Below are 20,734 nucleotides of genomic sequence, written 5' to 3' on the forward strand. Positions count from 1 at the left end.
GATCATGAGTTGAGCTAATCAGATGCAGGTTAGTTGGGGCAGAGGGGAGGTGACTCCTGTAATCAGATTTCTCTGAAACACTGAAGTACAATGGTTACACCAAACAATGTGATCTTTATATTCACAGTGATCATGTATATTTACCGAACATGTAACCCATAGGAATTTTAAGAAAATAATGAGCTGCGATTTATATTCTGAAAGGATGAGATGAAATGAACAAAGGGCATTCTTCACCCAAATCTTGTGAGTGCTATATTCAGTCCTAAGGGCAGGCAAACAAACACTCCTGCATTTGGTCAACTAGACAAGAGCATTTAAAAAACAGATTTTTATTTTAAAACTAACATTTAGATAAATTTAATTCATGGTGGTGAGAGATTACCATTGTCTTATACATGAGATTGTGACCTGCTACCTTCCCGTTTTAGGTCAAAATGGCAGTTACAGATATCGTAGTATGGTATGTTACAGCACAGGAGGACAACATTTGGCCCATTGTGCCTGTGCTGGCTCTTTGAAAGAGTTAGCCAATTAGTCCCACACCCTTGCTCTTTCCCCATAGCCCTGTAAATTTTTTCTCTTCAAGTATTTATCCAATTCCCTTATGAAATTTATTATTAAATCGGTTTCCACCACCCTTTCAGGCAGTGCATTTCAGATCATAACAACTCTCTGTGTGAAAAAACGTTTCCTCATGTCGCCTCTGGTTCTTTTGCCAATCACCTTATATCTGTGTCCTCTGGTTACCAGGTCTGTCACTGGCAGTGATAGTGGTGGGAGCAGTGAGATGGTGAATTAAGTGTATTGCACAAGAAGTCTATATCAAAGCATTAAAGGATTTTGGCTTATGTGAGATGTTTCCTTTGTTACTAATATATTAAATATGTCTAGTATAACACTCCACAGTAAAGTATCTTGCAAGACACTGTACATATTTATACATAGTGAAGGGCACAATGGAACAATCAGTGATAATGATATTGTGACACTGCGTCACATCCTGCACTACAGAATATGTAGTTTTTAATCACAGATTGGAATTTTTTTGAAGATACAATTAAACTATGAGGAATAGCCAAAGGACATAATTTACTTGTATTTTCAGAAGACATTTGATAAAATGTCTCAAGTAACTCTCTTAAGGTTCATGGAATTAATGGTAAATTAGCTTGCTGAATTGAAAACTGGTTTGGCAAAGAAGGTGATGCTAAATGGAAAACAACGAGCTGGTGGGGGGGAGGGGTAACAGCAGTGACTAGTGGGGCTCTGCAGGTGTCTGTCTGGGCCCTCTGCTGCTCCCATTGTTGATGAATCGTTTAAAAAAGAATGCTTCTTACAATAATAGTATAATATCTGCAGATGATGCCAAGCAACATAGAGAGTTGACAAGTATAAGAACATAAGAATAAAAACATAAGAAATAGGAGCAGCAGTAGGCCACAAGGCTCCTCGAGCCTGCTCCGCCATTCATTCAGATCATGGCTGATCTTCGACCTCAACTCCACTTTCCTGCCCAATCCCCATATCCCTTGATTTCCCCTAGAGTCCAAAAATCTATCTATCTCAGCCTTGAATATACTCAACAACTCAGCATCCACGCCCTCTGGGGTAGAGAATTCCAAAGATTCACAACCCTCTGAGTAAAGAAATTTCTCCTCATCTCAGTCTTAAATGGCCGACCCCTTATCCTGCGACTAGTTCTAGACTCTCCAGCCAGGGGAATCAACCTCTCAGCATCTACCCTGTCAAGACCCCTCAGAATCTTATATGTTTCAATGAGATCGCTTCTCATTCTTCTAAACTACAGAGAGTACATGCCCATTCTACTCAATCTCTCCTCATTGGACAACCCTCTCATCCCAGGAATTAATCTAGTGAACCTTTGCTGCACCGCCTGTAAGGCAAGTATATCCTTCCTTAGATAAGGAGACCAAAACACAGTACTCCAGGTGAGGTCTCACCAAAGTCTTGTACAATAGTAGTAAGACTCCCTTACTCTCATACTCCAACCTCCTTGCAATAAAGGCCAACATGCGATTTGCCTTCTTAATTGCTTGCTGCACTTGCATGCTAACTTGTTGTGTTTCTTGTACGAGGACACGCAAGTCTCTCTGAACACCAACATTTAATAGTTTCTGCCCATTTAAAAAATATTTTGTTTTTCTATTCTTCCTACCAAAGTGAATAACCTCATATGTATAGTGGATAGGGGTAGCATTCAAGGAGATCTGGAACAATTAAGTAGATGAACTGAGAAATGGCAAATACATGTTATTATAAATATAAATGTATGGTAGTGCATATTGAAACAGTAATGGCTATATGCAAATGTAGAACACAAAAAGGATTTGGGTGTGATTATCGATCATTCACTGAAATTTTCCAGCCAAGTAGAAGCTGATCAAATATTAGGACGAATCTCTGGAAATCCAAAGACATTATTCTGACCTTGTTTCGATCAGTGGAGAGGACATATGTGGAATATATGTGCAGTCTTATGTGCTGTATATTCAAAAGCACATTGACTCCTTAGACAAAGTTCAGACTGACAGGGATGATTCTGGGACTTAGAGCTTTAAATTATGTAGGGATACTTGCACAAGAGAGGTACAGGTGATATAGATGTGAACAAACGATTTAGCCTGCATAATAAACACAAAACTAGAACGCAGATAGTCAAGACTATATATTAGATTTTTTTTCCCCCAAGGAGTAATGAAGTTCTGGAAGACTCTCAGCAAAAGCAGTCAATGATATCTTAATTAACTCCGTCAAAAAATAGCTGGATCAATATCTGGTTGGGAATGGGATTGAGGGCTATAGGGATACGTATAGATTGAGATTATCAAACACTCCATGGTTCCTGTGTTTCTGGTGATGGGGAGAGGGTGTTGCCGGTGCAAAGCAGCCAGCCAGAGATGAATAGTTGAGATGTGGGCAGATATTCTGGAGTTTTGCTTGATCATTTCTCAGAATCAGGGAACATTTATGCGGCACTCACCACATGGAGATTAAATAGAAGGAGTAGAACCTATGTCAGAATCCATAGATAGATTGTTCATGATCTGCAGAGTTGGCAGGCTCTATGGGCTGAATTTGTTGTCCTTGTTAAGTTAAATTAGATAAGTTATAAACATGAAAAATAATTGCATCAAAATCTTTACTACATGATTTGGTCGCCATACACATTGTAGGGGTTGATTTTCGAACATTAAATGTAAAAGCTACAGCGATGCTTGTCAATAGTTCTTTAAAATGGAACAATAGAGATGAGTTATTTCACAGTCTTTCATACTGTTTGGGGACCCATCATCGTATACAGGACCATGTGTACTGACTGATTATCCTTGTCCGATTAACGCATATTTGTCGCTCTCTTTTGGTTCCCCTTTTGTCCTTCCCTTTCATTCTCATACAGAACAGCATATACCTTTATCTGATCACCTTTTCTATGAAGGACATGCAGTGAGTACAATGCTTTGAACAAATATTAATGGCACATTGTAAACACTTGTACTGAAGCAGCTACAGCATCTGCTGCAGTGTGAGCACGTTGTCACAGCCAACACGACAGTGCTGTAACAGGGATCTCAGGGCAGGCTATGCCTGGCTCTCCAAGGATCTAGGCCTGCTGGAAAATCCCCAGGCAACATCACCCTTTTAAATGATCCTCACGTAGCACTCCAAGGAAAATAGTAATGAACGGCAACCTCTAAAGGGTCATAACCTTATGATGCATTATTTCATTTGAGTGATTTAAAAACTATGAGAAAACTTTTATTAGAAATGTATTAATTTATTAACTACTATGTTATTTTAATTTATTATGTGAAGCTTGTTATAAAAAATAATAATGAATGGCAACCTCTAAAGGGGTCATAACATTATTTCATTTGAGTGATTTAAAAACTATGAGAAAACTTTTATTAGAAATGTATTAATTTATTAACTACTGTGTTATTTTAATTTATTATGTGAAGCTTGTTATAGCAGTAATGTTTTACAAATCACCTTGTCACACCAAGACAATTAGTAGTGACCTTTTGCAACGTGAGAATGCATTGTGAAATCCTTCATGGATCATGCACTTTCAAAGCACTATGCATTTACGTACTGTAAACGACTCCAAGAATCCACTCACTGTGTGTATTGGGTGGGGTCTCTTTATTGCACTGCTAATCTATAATTCAATCTGAAATGTCTTGTTAATGAACCTTTTCATCTCCACATTTACTTTTCAGGAGCACAGTAATGATTTATAAAATAGTTTTTCAAGTACAGGAGAGAGCCAAGAGAATGCACTTCTCAAAATGAATGTGAGATCCTCCAGCGAACTTTATAAACGTAAAGATTTATGGTTTCACTTGTAAATCAGCCCGAGTGCACAGAGATCACTACTTGGCTGAGTATAGATTTCTGACGCTAACCTTAAAGGGGGAACTCAAGCCTATTTTGAAAGACAGCAGATTTCATTTGTTTACTCACAAGAATCCTCTGACAGTGTCTGGTCCCATGTGACACTGCTGCCTTGCCATTCTTAGTAATACTCCAGAGTGAAAGCATGACTGCATGTAGTCTGTAATTTTGCCATGCAACTTTCCACAGAATCCTTGGCTCATAAATGGACACATTTCTTGTCAAAATTACAATTACATCTAGAAGTTTAACATGTCAAAAATGAATTTTCCAAAGTAAGAAGCAGCAATGGTTTCCCACCCAGGCACAACATTACCACCCTGATATTTCCACAACACAACAGCACCTGGTTGAGAAAACTTGGCAGAGGATTGTGTTTGTTAGTAAACCATTAAAATGCACTATCCCGTAGATAAGATCAAGTTCCCCTTTAAACTGACAGTGAGACTGTTAGACAAAAAAAGTCCTGTAGGTTCAGGATACAAGCTGTATCATCACAAGGTGACATGCTTCTTTAATTCTGTTAAATGGATAATGTTTTGGAAAGTCAGTTGGTTTCACAGGAAGTGTGAAGTTCTCATCAGTTTGACCAGAAATGTCACGTGGTACACTTGTGGCACTAGCGAAGCATGGGGGTTTTGACATACGTTTATCAGTATCTCCAGCAAAAACCACTGGGAATAACAAACACGCACAGACACACGCTCACACACCAAGCACTGTATTTAGCAGAAGATCATTTTGTCTGTAACCATGGAGTGGAAATACATTTCCAATATTTAAGGCAACATGGCAAAAAGCTAGGTTTATCACTTTTAGGGGGATAAAAAGAACCTTGAAGTCAAAGCTTAATCTTGTTATAGGTACGTTTGTGAAAGACCTTTAGCACAATGAGAACAATGAGGTCGCTTGGCCTTTTGGGTTTTAAAAATATTAACTTCTTATTCACTGTTTGATATAGATTAATTATAGATTGTGAATTAATTTTTTTAAAATATAAGGATTATTGATGAACCTTTATAAAACATTGGTTCGACCACAACTGGGGTATTGTGTCCAGTTATGGGCACCGCACTTTAGGAAAGATGTGAAGGCCTTAGAGAGAGTACAGGAAAGATTTACTAGAATGATTGCAGGGATGAGGGATTTTACTTACATGGATTGACTGGAGAAACTGGGGTTGCTCTCCTTAGAGCAGAGAAGGTTGAGAGAAGATTTGATAGAGGTATTTAAAATCATGAAGGGTCGAGACAGAATAGATAGAGAGAAACTGTTCCCATTGGCAGAAGGGTCAAGAACCAGAGGACATAGATTTATGGTGATTGGCAAAAAAGCCAAAGGTGACATGAGGAAAAACATTTTTATACAGCGAGTGGTTATGATCTGGAATGCACTGCCAGGCCGGGTGGCAGAGGCAGATTCAATCGTGGCTTTCAAAAGGGAACTGGACAAGTACTTGAAGGGAATAAAATTGCAGGGCTCTGGGGATAGAGTGGGGGGAGTGGGACTAGCTGGATTGCTCTTGCATAGAGCTGGCACGGACTCGATGGGCCGAATGGCCTCCTTCCGTGCTGTAACCTTTCTATGACTGCCTGGAAATGACGTGCTTAATGCACTTGTATCGAATTCCTCTCTCCACTATTTTAATGGAGGCGTGAACGATATATTTTAGATGAATTAACACTTCCCTTATAATAGAAGAGGAACTTGATACAAGTGTGTTAAGTGTTCTGATGATAACATCACTCACAGTCATTACCAAGCTTATACGAGTGGGAAGAGAAGCTGCAACGCTTCATATTAAACATGATTTTGTATCAGCACAAAATTACCCTGCATCACGAAAAATATGCTTTTGACTCACCTGAAATTAAATTTTAATGTGTCACTGATCTGTCATCCCAGGGGAATCCCTGCTGGCTATACATACGAGAATCTGGTTCCATAACAGTTGCTCCCCCTAAAGCATGTACATTGTATTTGCGCAGTCTCATCATTGTCTTATTCAATAAGAGCCTTAACAAGTACCCTTTCCACTCTGTTCAATGTAAATTTGTACTTCTCTATCATTTACTGCACAAGAAATGTAGAGTTTGGTTTGTAAAATTGACACTGGTAATCATTGTTTCTGTGCACTGATATGCAATTCTAATATAGCCTGGACTTGCCTGCAGTACTTACTAATTAAGTGTCAAATTATATTAGTCATGCTTAAGACGCAATAGCAAAAATGTTACGATAAACTGGTGATAGCGAAGAGTATCTTCTGTTGCGATACGTTTAAACCCTCCTGATTGAGGCTTACAAAAATATCCTGTCCTTTTCCCCACTTAGAAATGTCAGGAATTTCCAGTGTTCTGGAGATAGTTCTCAGCTGTTTTGGCAATCCCAAGAGGGTCGGGGTTAAAATATCAGGATCGTGCAACCCAACCCCAACCCAACCCCATTCTTGCCCCTTTAAATTTTAAAGTGCAGAAATCAGGCCATGGACAAGGCTCCGAAAAAGGCAGGTGGGGGCCTAATTAACATACCAAAGTCGCAACCCGATGACATCATCGGTGCCACGACTTAAATTTAATAAGAAGTGAGGGGGAGACCTGACCTGTGGGATTCCCAGCAGCTGATCCAAGGTGGGTGCTGCCGACTCCCTAAAGTAAGTTGCTCTTTCAGCACTCCATATAGGTTAGAAGGAGCAGGAGTGCTTCCCCCCAGCCCCTCAAGGAGGCCTTCGGTCTCCCCCAGCCCCAATTGCCAGCCTCTCCCCAGCACTCCCGATCGCCAGCCTTCCGATCGCCAGCCTCCCGATCGCCAGCCTCCCCCCAGCACTCCCGATCGCCAGCCTCCCGATCGCCAGCCTCCCGATCGCCAGCCTCCCCCCAGCACTCCCGATCGCCAGCCTCCCGATCGCCAGCCTCTCCCCAGCACTCCCGATCGCCAACCTCCCGATCGTGAGCCTCCCGATCGCCAGCCTCCCGATCGCCAGCCTCCCCCCAGCACTCCCGATCGCCAGCCTCCCGATCGCCAGCCTCTCCCCAGCACTCCCGATCGCCAACCTCCCGATCGCCAGCCTCCCGATCGCCAGCCTCCCCCCAGCCTCCCGATCGCCAACCTCCCGATCGTGAGCCTCCCGATCGCCAGCCTCTCCCCAGCACTCCCGATCGCCAACCTCCCGATCGTGAGCCTCCCGATCGCCAGCCTCCCGATCGCCAGCCTCCCCCCAGCACTCCCGATCGCCAGCCTCCCGATCGCCAGCCTCTCCCCAGCACTCCCGATCGCCAACCTCCCGATCGCCAGCCTCCCGATCGCCAGCCTCCCCCCAGCCTCCCGATCGCCAGCCTCCCCCCAGCACTCCCGATCGCCAGCCTCCCCCCAGCACTCCCGATCGCCAGCCTCCCCCCAGCCTCCCGATCGCCAGCCTCCCGATCGCCAACCTCCCCCCAGCACTCCCGATCGCCAGCCTCCCGATCGCCAGCCTCCCGATCGCCAACCTCCCGATCGCCAGCCTCCCCCCAGCCTCCCGATCGCCAACCTCCCCCCAGCCTCCCGATCGCCAGCCTCCCGATCGCCAACCTCCCCCCAGCCTCCCGATCGCCAGCCTCCCGATCGCCAACCTCCCCCCAGCCTCCCGATCGCCAACCTCCCCCCAGCCTCCCGATCGCCAGCCTCCCCCCAGCCTCCCGATCGCCAGCCTCCCCCCAGCCTCCCGATCGCCAACCTCCCCCCAGCCTCCCGATCGCCAGCCTCCCGATCGCCAACCTCCCGATCGCCAGCCTCCCCCTAGCCTCCCGATCGCCAGCCTCCCCCCAGCACTCCCGATCGCCAGCCTCCCCCCAGCCTCCCGATCGCCAGCCTCCCCCCAGCACTCCCGATCGCCAGCCTCCCGATCGCCAACCTCCCCCCAGCACTCCCGATCGCCAGCCTCCCGATCGCCAACCTCCCGATCGCCAGCCTCCCCCCAGCCTCCCGATCGCCAACCTCCCCCCAGCCTCCCGATCGCCAGCCTCCCGATCGCCAACCTCCCCCCAGCCTCCCGATCGCCAGCCTCCCGATCGCCAACCTCCCCCCAGCCTCCCGATCGCCAACCTCCCCCCAGCCTCCCGATCGCCAGCCTCCCCCCAGCCTCCCGATCGCCAACCTCCCCCCAGCCTCCCGATCGCCAGCCTCCCGATTGCCAACCTCCCCCCAGCCTCCCGATCGCCAGCCTCCCGATCGCCAGCCTCTCCCCAGCCTCCCGATCGTCAGCCTTCCGATCGCCAGCCTTCCGATTGCCAGCCTCCCGATCGCCAGCCTCCCGATCGCCAGCCTCCCCACAGCCTCCCGATCGCCAGCCTCCCCCCAGCCTCCCGATCGCCAGCCTCCCCCCAGCCTCCCGATCACCAGCCTCTCCCCAGCCTCCCGATCGCCAGCCTCCCCCCAGCCTCCCGATCACCAGCCTCTCCCCAGCACTCCCGATCGCCAGCCTCTCGATCGCCAGCCTCCCGATCGCCAGCCTCCCCCCAGTCCTCCTTATCGCCAGCCTCCCCCCAGACCTCCCTATCGCCAGCCTCCCCCCAGTCCTCCCGATCGCCAGCCTCCCCCCAGCACTCCCTATCGCCAGCCTCCCCCCAACATTCCCGATCGCCAGCCTCCCCCCAACATTCCCGATCGCCAGCCTCCCCCCAGCCTCCTGATCGCCAGCCTCCCGATCGCCAGCCTCTCCCCAGCACTCCCTATCGCCAGCCTCCCCCCAACATTCCCGATCGCCAGCCTTCCCCCAGCACTCCCAATCGCCAGCCTCCCCCCAGACCTCCCAATCGCCAGCCTCCCCCCAGTCCTCCCTATCGCCAGCCTCCCCCCAGTCCTCCCTATCGCCAGCCTCCCCCCAGTCCTCCCGATCGCCAGCCTCCCCCCAGTCCTCCCGATCGCCAGCCTCCCCCCAACATTCCCGATCGCCAGCCTCCCCCCAACATTCCCGATCGCCAGCCTCCCCCCAACATTCCCGATCGCCAGCCTCCCCCCAACATTCCCTATCGCCAGCCTCCCCCCAACATTCCCGATCGCCAGCCTCCCCCCAGCACTCCCTATCGCCAGCCTCCCCCCAGCACTCCCTATCGCCAGCCTCCCCCCAGTCCTCCCTATCGCCAGCCTCTCCCCAGCACTCCCTATCGCCAGCCTCTCCCCAGCACTCCCTATCGCCAGCCTCCCCCCAGCACTCCCTATCGCCAGCCTCCCCCCAGTCCTCCCGATCGCCAGCCTCCCCCCAGTCCTCCCGATCGCCAGCCTCCCCCCAGTCGTCCCGATCGCCAGCCTCCTCCCAGCCCCCCTGATCGCCAGCCTCCCCCCAGCCCTCCCGATCGCCAGCCTCCCGATCGCCAGATTTATTTCCCACAAGCTGCCATTTCTCCATTTATCCCCATGGGGCAACTGGCTAACATAGAACTTATAGGCAACCTTTGATAGGATATCAGTTGCTACATTCGATCCATCTTTAAGATAATATCTCTCTACCACAATACCAAAGAGTGTGTGAAAGGGAAGGTAGCTGCGTGGGTGGAGAAATGGCAAGGTTAAGGGACAGAAAGCAAACAGTAGGAGTAAATGGATGTTTTTCAATTGATGGGATGTGGTTGTGCTGTGCCCCGGGGGATCTGTGCTTGGATATCTCTTCTTTTCCCTTTAAATAACTGACTTGAAATTAGGCAAAAGAGGAATTATACTGAAGTTTATTGACAATACCAAACTGGGGGCCATGGCAAACCGTAGGGAAGAATGCAGGAGATTACGGGAAGACATCGGTAGGTTTGTGGAGTGGGCAATAGGTAGCAGATGCTGTTCAATGCAGAGAAATGTGAAGCAGTAACTTTTGGGGAAAAGAACAATGAAAGCAACTATACCCTAAATCGTAAGATTCTTTAACGGAATTGAAGGGCAACGAGGTCTAAAGATACAAAGATATATATCTTTAAAGGTGAGAGCGCAGACAGAAAAGGTCATTTAAGACATACAGAATTCTGGCTTTTATACATAGGGGCATTGAATATAAAACCAAGGAATTGATATTAAATTTGCATGAAACATTGGTCAAGTTGGAGTATTGCAGGTAATTCTGGGCGCTTCATTATAAGAAGGATATTAGAACCATGGAAAGGGTGCAGCAAAGGTTCACTAGAATAATACCAGGAATGAGAGGTTAGCTATAAAGAAAAGCTTGAAGAACTGAGGCTAGATTCACAGAGAAGGTTAAAGGTCGGTCAAATCGTGGTTTTCAAACTTATGAAGAGCTTTGAGAGGGTAAATAGTCAAAGATTATTTCCACTGGTTGGTGAATCACTAACCGAGCTTAGACTCTGAACTGGAGGATAAGCACCAACATGGACTGGTTGGGCAGAACGGCAGAATGTTTTTGCACTAAGGGTTTTCAGAAATGAAACGATTTACTGTAATGTAACCTATTGACTACATCACAATTTAAAAAAGGAATTGAATAAATATTCAAAAAGGAAAATTGTAAAAGGGTACAGGAAAGGACAGGGAAATGGAACTAAGAGTAGTTGAATAGTTAGCATCAGCACAGACATGACGCGCCAAATGGCCTCGTTCTACGTTGGAATTTCTGTGATTCTACAGTAGCAATCCCCTTTTACTGCAGTCTCAAGACATTAAATATTAGTTGCATATTGTGTACATTGCAAACTAGGTAAATGACATGAGTGTATCCATGTACGATGAAATGAATGGTTACCAATGGATTTACATACACTGCATGTCACTGTAAATCTGCCTCAGTCAGGTGCTCCAACAGACACTCTACAATGTCAACATAAGCTATTTATGTGTATGTTGCAGCAAGGGAATTCATTTTGTATATATACATATTAATGAAAATGTGATATAAGCTACTAACTGTAGGTCTGTTGACCAAGTGATGGTATCTGTCGTTAAACGCAGGACCATACGTCAGACACTGGCATCCAGAGCAAGTGGTGTGTTTTCAAATGCTCAGCAACAATACAAACATTGTTGAATGAGGCACTTATTTCACCCAAATATGCTCACATTACTATAGATTTGAATTTTACCAAAATAGGGTTACAGAAAAGGTGTCAATGATGTGAAACTACATTACAAGCTTTATGTACATTTTCTAATTAAACTGTGTAACGATTGCAGGAAAATAAATTCCCATTCTTGCCAGCACTCTATGGGTTCACCCAATTATTATATTTTTAAAAATGTATATGTGTAGTGTATCTGTATTTTAGCAGAGGCATTAATGACTGGATTTGAACAGTGAACAGAGAACGTCATACAAGTCCATTATGATTTTGATCATTAACAGCACCAAAAACGGTTTCTAGACTAGTTTTAAATTTTTTTTAACATGATAACTGGTTTAATGACAGAAAGAAGTGTTGCTTTTTACATTACCAGGATTGTCGCTGACTTGTACAAAAATTATCATTTGAAAAACAAAAACATTTACAGGTAAGTTTATGAACCAAACAAAATTTTGCTAACGTTCACACCATACCAGCTGCTTATACATTCCTTGTCTCCTTTGACACTGCTATCTGTGACATCACTGTACCAAGTATCAATGAGGAAAGCTCTGCAAACACAGGCCCACAGTTCAAAGGACTCCACGCCACAGTCATGCTAAGAATAAATCTTCCAAGTTCTTTCTGTTTCCAGCCTGTGTTGTGAATGTGTGTGGGGAATCCCACTGAGAGTAATATTATTAGGCCCAGGGCCACCAGCTGTCTTACCACCCAGACTTCTACACAGTGATGCACACAGGATCACTCCAGCTGAAAGTGGGAAGCTTTCTTTAAATTTAGACTTTGCGCAAGATTTGTGAACCTCTTGGGCTGCTCCTCGACCGTTTTTCTTACCTTCGTGGGAGTGGGAAAACCAGATCTGTGATGTCGCTGAGTGGGGAGCTCGGAAGGCGGGCTCGGAGGGGGAAGAAGTAGGTCCCGCAGGATGAGCAGGTGCTGACCCCAAGCTGCTGGCTAGGAAACTTCCCATGAATGTGGCTGATGAGTTTCCCATCAGTGCGTTGCCTGATGCATTCAAAGAAAAGAAAAACAACGGCGAGATTAATTCTATCGTTCAATAATGCACTTTTTGAATACAAACTTTCTACTGTGAGCAGTCTTTATCTATGTATATGTTGCTACTATCTTAATGCAATATTTGTCACAAGCAAACATCCCAAGGCAAGGGCGAGGCATTATGCACAAGTAAACTGAGGTGAGATGGGTTGCTGCCACCTATAACTATTTACCACTGCATTAAATTATATAACCACTGTTCTTTTTAGGTTCTGTAAACCCTAAAACTAACTTCTGCTTTACTATTTGATCTGAGTCTGTATTTGTATTTAAAATTGCACAGTTCTGGGATGAAAGCCAACTCTCAAGGGTCCTACTTTAAAGTGAGTTTGGGCACTTTCAACCCAGATCGTAGTGTGGCCCACAGCACAAAACCGCCCACAACTTGGCACAAATTTGCATTCTCATTCAGAGAGACCATAAAGATGGCTGGGATTGGAAGGGCTATTTTTCTGTGGTTGGGGTTAAGGCAACCTGGGGCAGAAAAAAAGGAGCTTTGTTTTGCATCTGTCTGGGCTAAATCCGAACTGGAAGAGTTTGATGCTGACATCGAGTAGCAAAAATGGAAATGTATTTAATTCCCTCACACTGTTGTGCTCGCCCTTCCTTGCCTTGGTGTTCTGCTCACTTTGATGAGCACAACACATACACATTGTATATCCAGCAGAAACGATGCACCAGGCTGCTGTTAATGTGGGACTTAGGGAAATACATAGAACCACTAACATGTAAATTACTCTGCAAAATTAGTTTCAAACTAGGGGGCCAAAAATCCTTGGCCCTTCTGACACACTCCTGGAAGGGCCTAAACAAGGCCACTGAAGTAGGGTGGGGCCAGAGTTGGGAACGGGGACCTCACAAGCCTGGGAGTTCTCACAGCCCTGGCCTAGAAAATGGCAGTCAAGGGAATTGACTGCCAGCAAGCATGCCCAGAAGGAATTAACATACTAGCCTCAGGAGTGCAGTTGTGGGGTCCTCGTTGGGTGGTAGCCAGCCTGCTCCCCCCTCCCCCCACCACCGCAAAAGACGTTCCTACAAAGTTTCTAAAATTGTTTAGAGCAGCCCCCTTGGCAAGTCTGGTGGGTCCAGGTGCATCCTTCAAGAGCTCCCTTGAATGCCAGATGAATAAGAGCACTGTAGATCTGAATGTGAGAGAGGACTCCAGCCCACATTTACATGATAAAAATAGTAATCAAAAAGCTGCAAATGGTGGAAATCTAAAAACAAAAAATGATGGAAATATCCAACAGGCCAGTCAACATCTGTACGTCACATGATGTTTATTCTGGATCAAATGGTTCGGACTGAATTGTATCTATTGACCAATCATGGGCAATATTATTCATGGACCTGGAAAATCTGCACCCAGGATTATCCAGCCAAGTTTCAGTTTGGCTTAGTTGGTGACAATCTTGTCTCTGCATCATAAGCTTGTTGGTTTGAGGCCTACTCCAAGACTTGTGCACATAATCCATGCTGAAATGTGCCATCTTTTGGATAAGATATTAAACCAAGGCCTGTTCAGGTGAAAAGACTGCCTGGCACCATTTGAAGAGGAGCAGGGAAAGACATCCCAAAGCACCTCACAGCCAATGAATTACTTTTGAAGTTTTACTTGCTGCTGTTATGGAGACAAGCACAGGAGCTAATTTGTGAGATTCCACAAACAGCAATGAGACAGATGACCAGTCAATCTGTTTTGTTGGTTGTGGGATAAATGTTGGCTGGGACACCAGGACAACTCTCCTGCTCTTCTAGTGTCATGGTATCTTTTAACTCAGTTTAACATCTTATCTGAGAAACAGCACTTCTGACAATGCAGCATTCCCTCAGTACCACACTGAAGTGTCAACCTAGATTACATGCTCAAGTCGCAGAGTGGGGCTTCAACACATAACCTTGCGACTCAGAGGCAAGAATGCTACCAGTGCGTCAATAGTTTTCTTGGATACCTGGCAACACCAAAAACAGATTAACTGGCCATTCATCTGTTTGTGGGACCTCGCTGTGCACAAATTTGGCTGCCATGTTTGACTATGTCACTACAGTGACTGCATTTCAAAACTAATTAATTGGCTGTAAAGTGGTTTGGGAAGTTGTCAAGATGTGATAAGGATCCATATAAATGCAAGTTCTTTCTCTATCCCTTGTGGAGGAAGATGTGTTATGGCAAACTGCTAACGATGGAGAGAAAACAGGACGAAAATAGGAAGGAAAAATAACTCCGCTTTTAAAAAGAAAGAATTGCATCTATATAGCACCTCACAACTTCAGGATATCCCAAAGCGCTTTACAGCCAATGAAGTGATTTTGAATTGCAGTCACTGTTGTAATGTAGGGAAACGCAGCAGCCAATTTGCACACAGCAAGGTCCCACAGACAGCTATGAGATAATGACCAGATAATCTGTTTTAATTATGTTGGTTGAGGGATAAATGTTGGCCAGGACACAGGGGAGAACTCCCCTGATCTTCTTCAAAATAGTGCCATGGGATCTTTTACATCCACCTGAGAGAGCAGACCTGGATGAGATGATTAACCTCAGTTAATCATCTCATCCAAAAGACAGTACCTCTGTCAGTGCAGCACTCCCTCAGTACTGCACTAGAGTGTCAACCTAGATTATGTGCTCAAGTCTCTGGAATGGGATTGGAACATACAATCTTCTGATTCAGAGATGAGAGTGCTATCACTGAGCCACAGCTAACACCAGTCTTGCAATCTTCTGTTTTAGAATAAAAAAGGTCATGTCACCAGTCACTACTGTAGCACACACTACATGGTTAATGGATAAAATGAAGTGTAGCTGGTATCATGTGTCCTACTTTTGCTGGCATCTTTTCAGCATGGATACACAGGGGAAGAACGTGTTTTTCTGGATTTAGGAGTCCATTCTTCATGTGGCCTCAGGCTAAACTGGTACTCTAAAGTACATCAGCCAGTTTTTATAACCATGCAATATTTTAAGAATGTTCGTGGGAAGCATGCCTTCGGGCCCCCAGCAGAACCTCTTTGTATGTAGCATTTGTCAGACAGTATCTGCTCTATCCAATGATGCTGAGTAGGCGCTAACACATGCAGGACACACCAAATCTTTTACTGAACAATTTAGGCTATTATAATTTTACTGCAAGACTGTGAGTGATTGTTAATGAGGGAGAGGGTCAGCGGGTACAGGGCATGAAGGAATCCAACTTTTGCCAGTTTGTATACCCACTACAGTTTTCCATAGAATGCAGATGCTGAAGACACAGGCACATTGAGCCAGTTGTACAGACGCTCACTGTTTGCTGGTACAGTAGTAACACACATCTGCAGTTTGCTGTCTGAGGTAACAGCAAGCAATGGAAATATGGGTGAAGCGAACTTGAGCCAGGCTATAGTGAGGTGTGAATGACATCACTGTGGGCCTAACATGATGTAGATGGAGCGTATGTACAGAGTGTGGAATTTCCCATTGGCTTAATTGGTAAAGACAATGTATAACTCAGCCTAGTAGAGCTGATGGTTCCAGGTTCAATTCCTGATCCCTGCTGATTTCAATTTTCCCTCCCTAAGCCGGGATGCAAATGTTGATCTCAGTGCCCAAATTAAGCAGCGCACTGCTGGGGTTCTTGCTCATGGTTTCTATCAGTGATCCGTGATCCTCCCCACAGTCAAATATCCTGCCAACATTCCCTGTCTAAGCTCACATGTAAAGAATGACAAGGTGCCAGAGGATGACCAGCACCTGTGCAACCATACATCAGCATGACTGAGCGCATTCAAAAGAGGGAAGGAAAATGGACAAAGAAATACACAACACAGCACGTTAACTATCTGTATATGATGGTCTTAACATCTTCAAATGACATCTAAAGAATTTCAGTGGCAAAGCTTTTTACATAAGCGGATAACATATGTCTCCCATCAAACAGCGAGACTATCAGGAATATATATTTTTTAGCAATTCATAAAAATAAAACCCCCCTTCCCACCTTTGTTCCTCTAGCCTGGTTACAAAAGCAAGGTCCCACTCACCAACTGTCTTAATGGCAGGATTTAGAAAGTGGTACTGTGCGTGTCCAGATGGGATTTTTAAGGGGCTAGGCACACTAGACCCAAGCATGGTCTGAACTGCGCCAAAGTCAAGTGTCTTGGAATAAAACTGAAATGACTATTCAGGTCATTTTGGGTTTGCAGTTCAGTTTGGCACTCGTCCCTAATACTGAGTCACAACAAAGAGTAAAGTGAGACCCTGACATTTCCTGATACTAGCAGTTCTGACATTTCCTAGTACTTGTCAACCATTGTACAGTTATCTCTTTGAGACTGATAACAGACCTGAATGTAACATCATTGTCATTATTAGCAAGGTCACTGAAATCCTGTCTTTTATTTTTAAATGTGATCCTTTCCTTTGCTGAACACGGTGACCTCTGTATAGTTCCACAGGTACAAGCAGCTACCATCCATGTGGCCATTCATATGTGTGAGCTTGGACAATGTATGTTGGCTATTCAACTGTGGAAGCATCATAGCCAACTAAATCCTGTTCTTGCCTAACTTTCACCCACGCACATTCTAGAGTGGGGCTCATTGTATAGTTTAACAAGTGCAAGCAACCTAGGCTAATTTTTCGTTGGAGACACTGAGGCCAATTTTAACTCCACCACCATCCTAGCTGAAAGCGGCAAACTGAGCGCAGACCAGAGACTAAACCTGAAACCTTCCTGAACTGTAGAGCTCTTTACTATACCAGGCAGTGCATTTACCCAGTGGAACCACTGGAGCAGCCTGCACTGTACCACTGTCTAATCACTCAGCTGTTACCTGGGAGCTGCTTCTGTTCTGTTTCAGGCTGGAAATAGCTAGAGAAGGGTTCAAAGCAAATTAAATTTGACAAAAACTACTGTAATATGCAGTAAGCAACTTAATTAATTTTTCAAAGAAAAATCTCTTCTGATCTCTCCTAATTATTCTCCTGTTGGACTGTCCCTTCTCGCACAGTTTCCTCCATGATTGCTCAAATTTCTGTTCCTTCCGTTGCTCCCATTGTACTTGCTTCCTTGTGTGAGTGTTCTGTTGTGCTCTGTCTATCCCATCGATTCTCAACCTGTCCCTTTATTTTGTACCACTGGTTTTGCTCAGCGATGTTCCTTTTCCCAATCTGTTTTTGTCCGTGCTGAGTTTACGACCTTTATTGCCTCTCATTTGTTTTGAAGTCCCTTGGATCTGAAGGTTACAATGCTTATAACTGTCACTAGCCATCCATGTCCATGGATGCATAAATCCATTTAATTGCCTCAGCAATCCTACTATCTGGATCTACCTCATCTCGCCATCTTCTTGGTTGCCTCTCGGGCTTCTGTTATAATGAATTGCAACTTGCTTTGCAGAGTGATTGGCAGGGTCCATATCAGATGACGTATTGTTAGATGTTTTAATGTCAGATTCTCAAGCCAATGATTAAATTAGTTATATTAGCTACCACAGCTTTGTGTCTGACTAGTTAGGATTTCACTATGGATCTTCGGCGAGAAATTAGAAAAAAACCCAGGGGAAAAAGTGTCCCAATAGGATCTTTAAAATAGCAATCCCTACCTAGTAACTCAAGCTGGTGAAATTAGATGCAGGTGGTGAGCCAAGAAGGAGCAGCCCCTTAAGTAATAACCACAGTTTCTCTGAAATTTCTCTGAAAAATAGTAGTGCAGTGGTCCTTTACAAACACTCTCTAATATATCCCCATCACTGGTATAACATTATTTACAGCTAATAAGGAGACCTTATAAAACATCATCTCTGTGACACCCTTCCACCACACAGCACGCTTTATGTAATGTTCCCAAAAACAGCATTTTAGAACCTGTCTATAATAATTACAAAGTTCAGACACGTATTACTTAATCCATATGAACGTGACATTTATAGACACTAGGAAATGTTGCTCCCCTTAGGTTGTGTGTTTTCGTGCCAAGTACAATTACATTTTCTATACTGAAAGTACATTGTTGATTGTTCCGAACTTTCTCTGAAGCAGTAAACTCTAATGCAGAAGGAAACTATGCAGATGCTTATATTGTCCATATGTATGAAAGTCCATTTACTGTTTCCATATTGCTATAAATATATATAAAGTACAACTTTAATCGCAACGCATACGCCACTAAATCAAAAGTCTTATTTAGTGCAGTCACCATGATACAGTATAGATAGTGAGTTGAAAATTCATCTTATAAAAAGTAATTTGATATTTAAAAAGTGTCAATGATGTGATAACTAAGTATTAACCAATTTGACATTTTTGTCTTGAAGTAATTATAAAGGAAGACTTGCCAACATTACCAAAGGCCCATGTTCACTTCTCAGCTACTGTTTCCATTCATTACACTGTGCAGTCACAGGAATACATTTAGCTTTAAGGCTACGCAATACGTTCATCACCAATTTGTTATTTTTGAATTCCCTATTTTGAATTCTGCCTGAATTTTTTTTTACTGCTCATTAAATACATTCTCCTTCACTGCTGCAGGGGCATAATTTAATCTGGGAAACAAACAAAGTCCGCCTTTTCAGTGTGGGTTTAATTGAAACTCACTTACGGTGAAAATATCTGCAACTAAGATTCAAGACATTCAAAAGTCTGAGCAGATGCTGCACTAAAAGCCATCCACAACCTTTAAACTGTACCTAGTGGTGCTGAGGTGCACTGTACAGTGCAGTTGCACAGTAATGACGTGTCGTAATGAAAGAGCGTTTTATGTTGAACAGTAAAATGGTAAACATCATTGGCATTTCATAGTACATGGCAGTGAGTGACTATCCTACCGTGTACTAGTAAAGGTCAGTGATTTCTACTATTTTATCATTTAACATAAAATGCATTTTTGTCATATTGAATATACACCAATTAGACAAGCTGCAAAGGAATTAAATTAAATTGAAGGAGTACATGCACAGACATTAAAATCATCCACATAGTGCAGTGATCTCCTAACGTATAGGGAACATCATTAGGAACATGCATTCTTGCTATTTTTGCCACTTCTCTTTATCTTATCTTTACTTATGTTTTTCCCAAGCCAGTTCCTCTTCACACACAAGACACGCAACATCCCCAACTGCTGGCTATCAAAAGGAAAGCAGGAAGCCTGAGCAACTCGGAGCTTCCCGTAATCACTGCCATCAGCTGACATCAATCAAAATCAGAGCTGATACCTTCTTGCTTTACTTCTGGGTGCCTCTAATTTTATGGGAACAAATATCAATAACTGTACTTCTATAATTGAAAACCTAATATTATTAGAGATACAGAAAGTATGAAAATTTTGGATCTCGGAAAAGTTCGAACCTGTGAACTGGGTATTCACAAGGCCAGAAAACAACCTTCCCTATATTTCAGGAAACATAAATGCAATCCCTTCACCTCCAAAATATACCCATTATAATACAACAAAATACCAGCACCTACTGACTTATGGCTGGCCAAGTATCGTGCACAAACTCTCTCCCCCCATCATAAATCAGTCAACAAGATCTGAAGCTCCTTCATCAGTAGACCAGGTAATTAGACACAATCCTATTGCTATATCACCACGTATCAGACACATCCCACAACTGGACCACCACGTATCAGACACACCCCATAGCTGGACCACCAAATATCAGGCATACCCCACAAGTGGATCACCATGTAATAGATACACCCACTAGACCACCAAATATCTGATGCACTCCATAACTAGACCACCAGGTATCAGGTACATCCCACAAACAGGTCACCAGGTTTCTGATACATCCACACATGCACACTTTCCAGTAGCAGTCAGCGGATAACAATCAGAAGCAGGAAACCTGGTCCCTTTTCCTCCTCCCTATCAAATGAGCAGGGGTGGTCGATTGTTGTGCTCAAACTGCTGCTCTGACGGACATCAGCTGGACTATAACTTGGTGTTGTAAAATTGTTTACAATTGTCAACCCCAGTCCATCACCGGCATCTCCACATCATGGACATCAGCTAAGCAGGGGTCAAATCTGGGACCTCTTGGTCTGTACAGTTCAGTATCACAAGGGGATTATTACCCACTTCCCATTTAGCCATTTTTAAAGCGACAGCAATTTGCTTCACTTTCAACAGAAAATTATAGGCAGGTAAAAAAAAGACAACGGAACACCCCTACTGCGACTTTTCTTGATTTCAGCAGGCTGATGGCGTGTCCCCTTATTCCCTACCTCATCCTCA

The 20,734-nt window shown here is 44.4% G+C and overlaps 1 protein-coding gene across 2 annotated transcripts in view; it reads right to left on the minus strand.

The window, feature by feature from the left end:
- Positions 1-20,734, minus strand: part of bahcc1b (BAH domain and coiled-coil containing 1b) — a 220,666-nt gene that overhangs the window by 158,131 nt on the left and 41,801 nt on the right. For both annotated transcript variants that reach the window (XR_010966970.1, XM_068004128.1), the window contains exon 3: positions 12,291-12,461. Coding sequence is in view for 1 of the 2 variants with exons in the window: in XM_068004128.1 (XP_067860229.1) it covers positions 12,291-12,461 (171 nt within the window). In the remaining variant the exon portion in view is untranslated. The remainder of the gene's footprint in view (positions 1-12,290; positions 12,462-20,734) is intronic.

This window comes from Heptranchias perlo, chromosome 23, assembly GCF_035084215.1.
Source record: "Heptranchias perlo isolate sHepPer1 chromosome 23, sHepPer1.hap1, whole genome shotgun sequence".
In the NCBI taxonomy this organism is placed as follows: Eukaryota; Metazoa; Chordata; class Chondrichthyes; order Hexanchiformes; family Hexanchidae; genus Heptranchias; species Heptranchias perlo.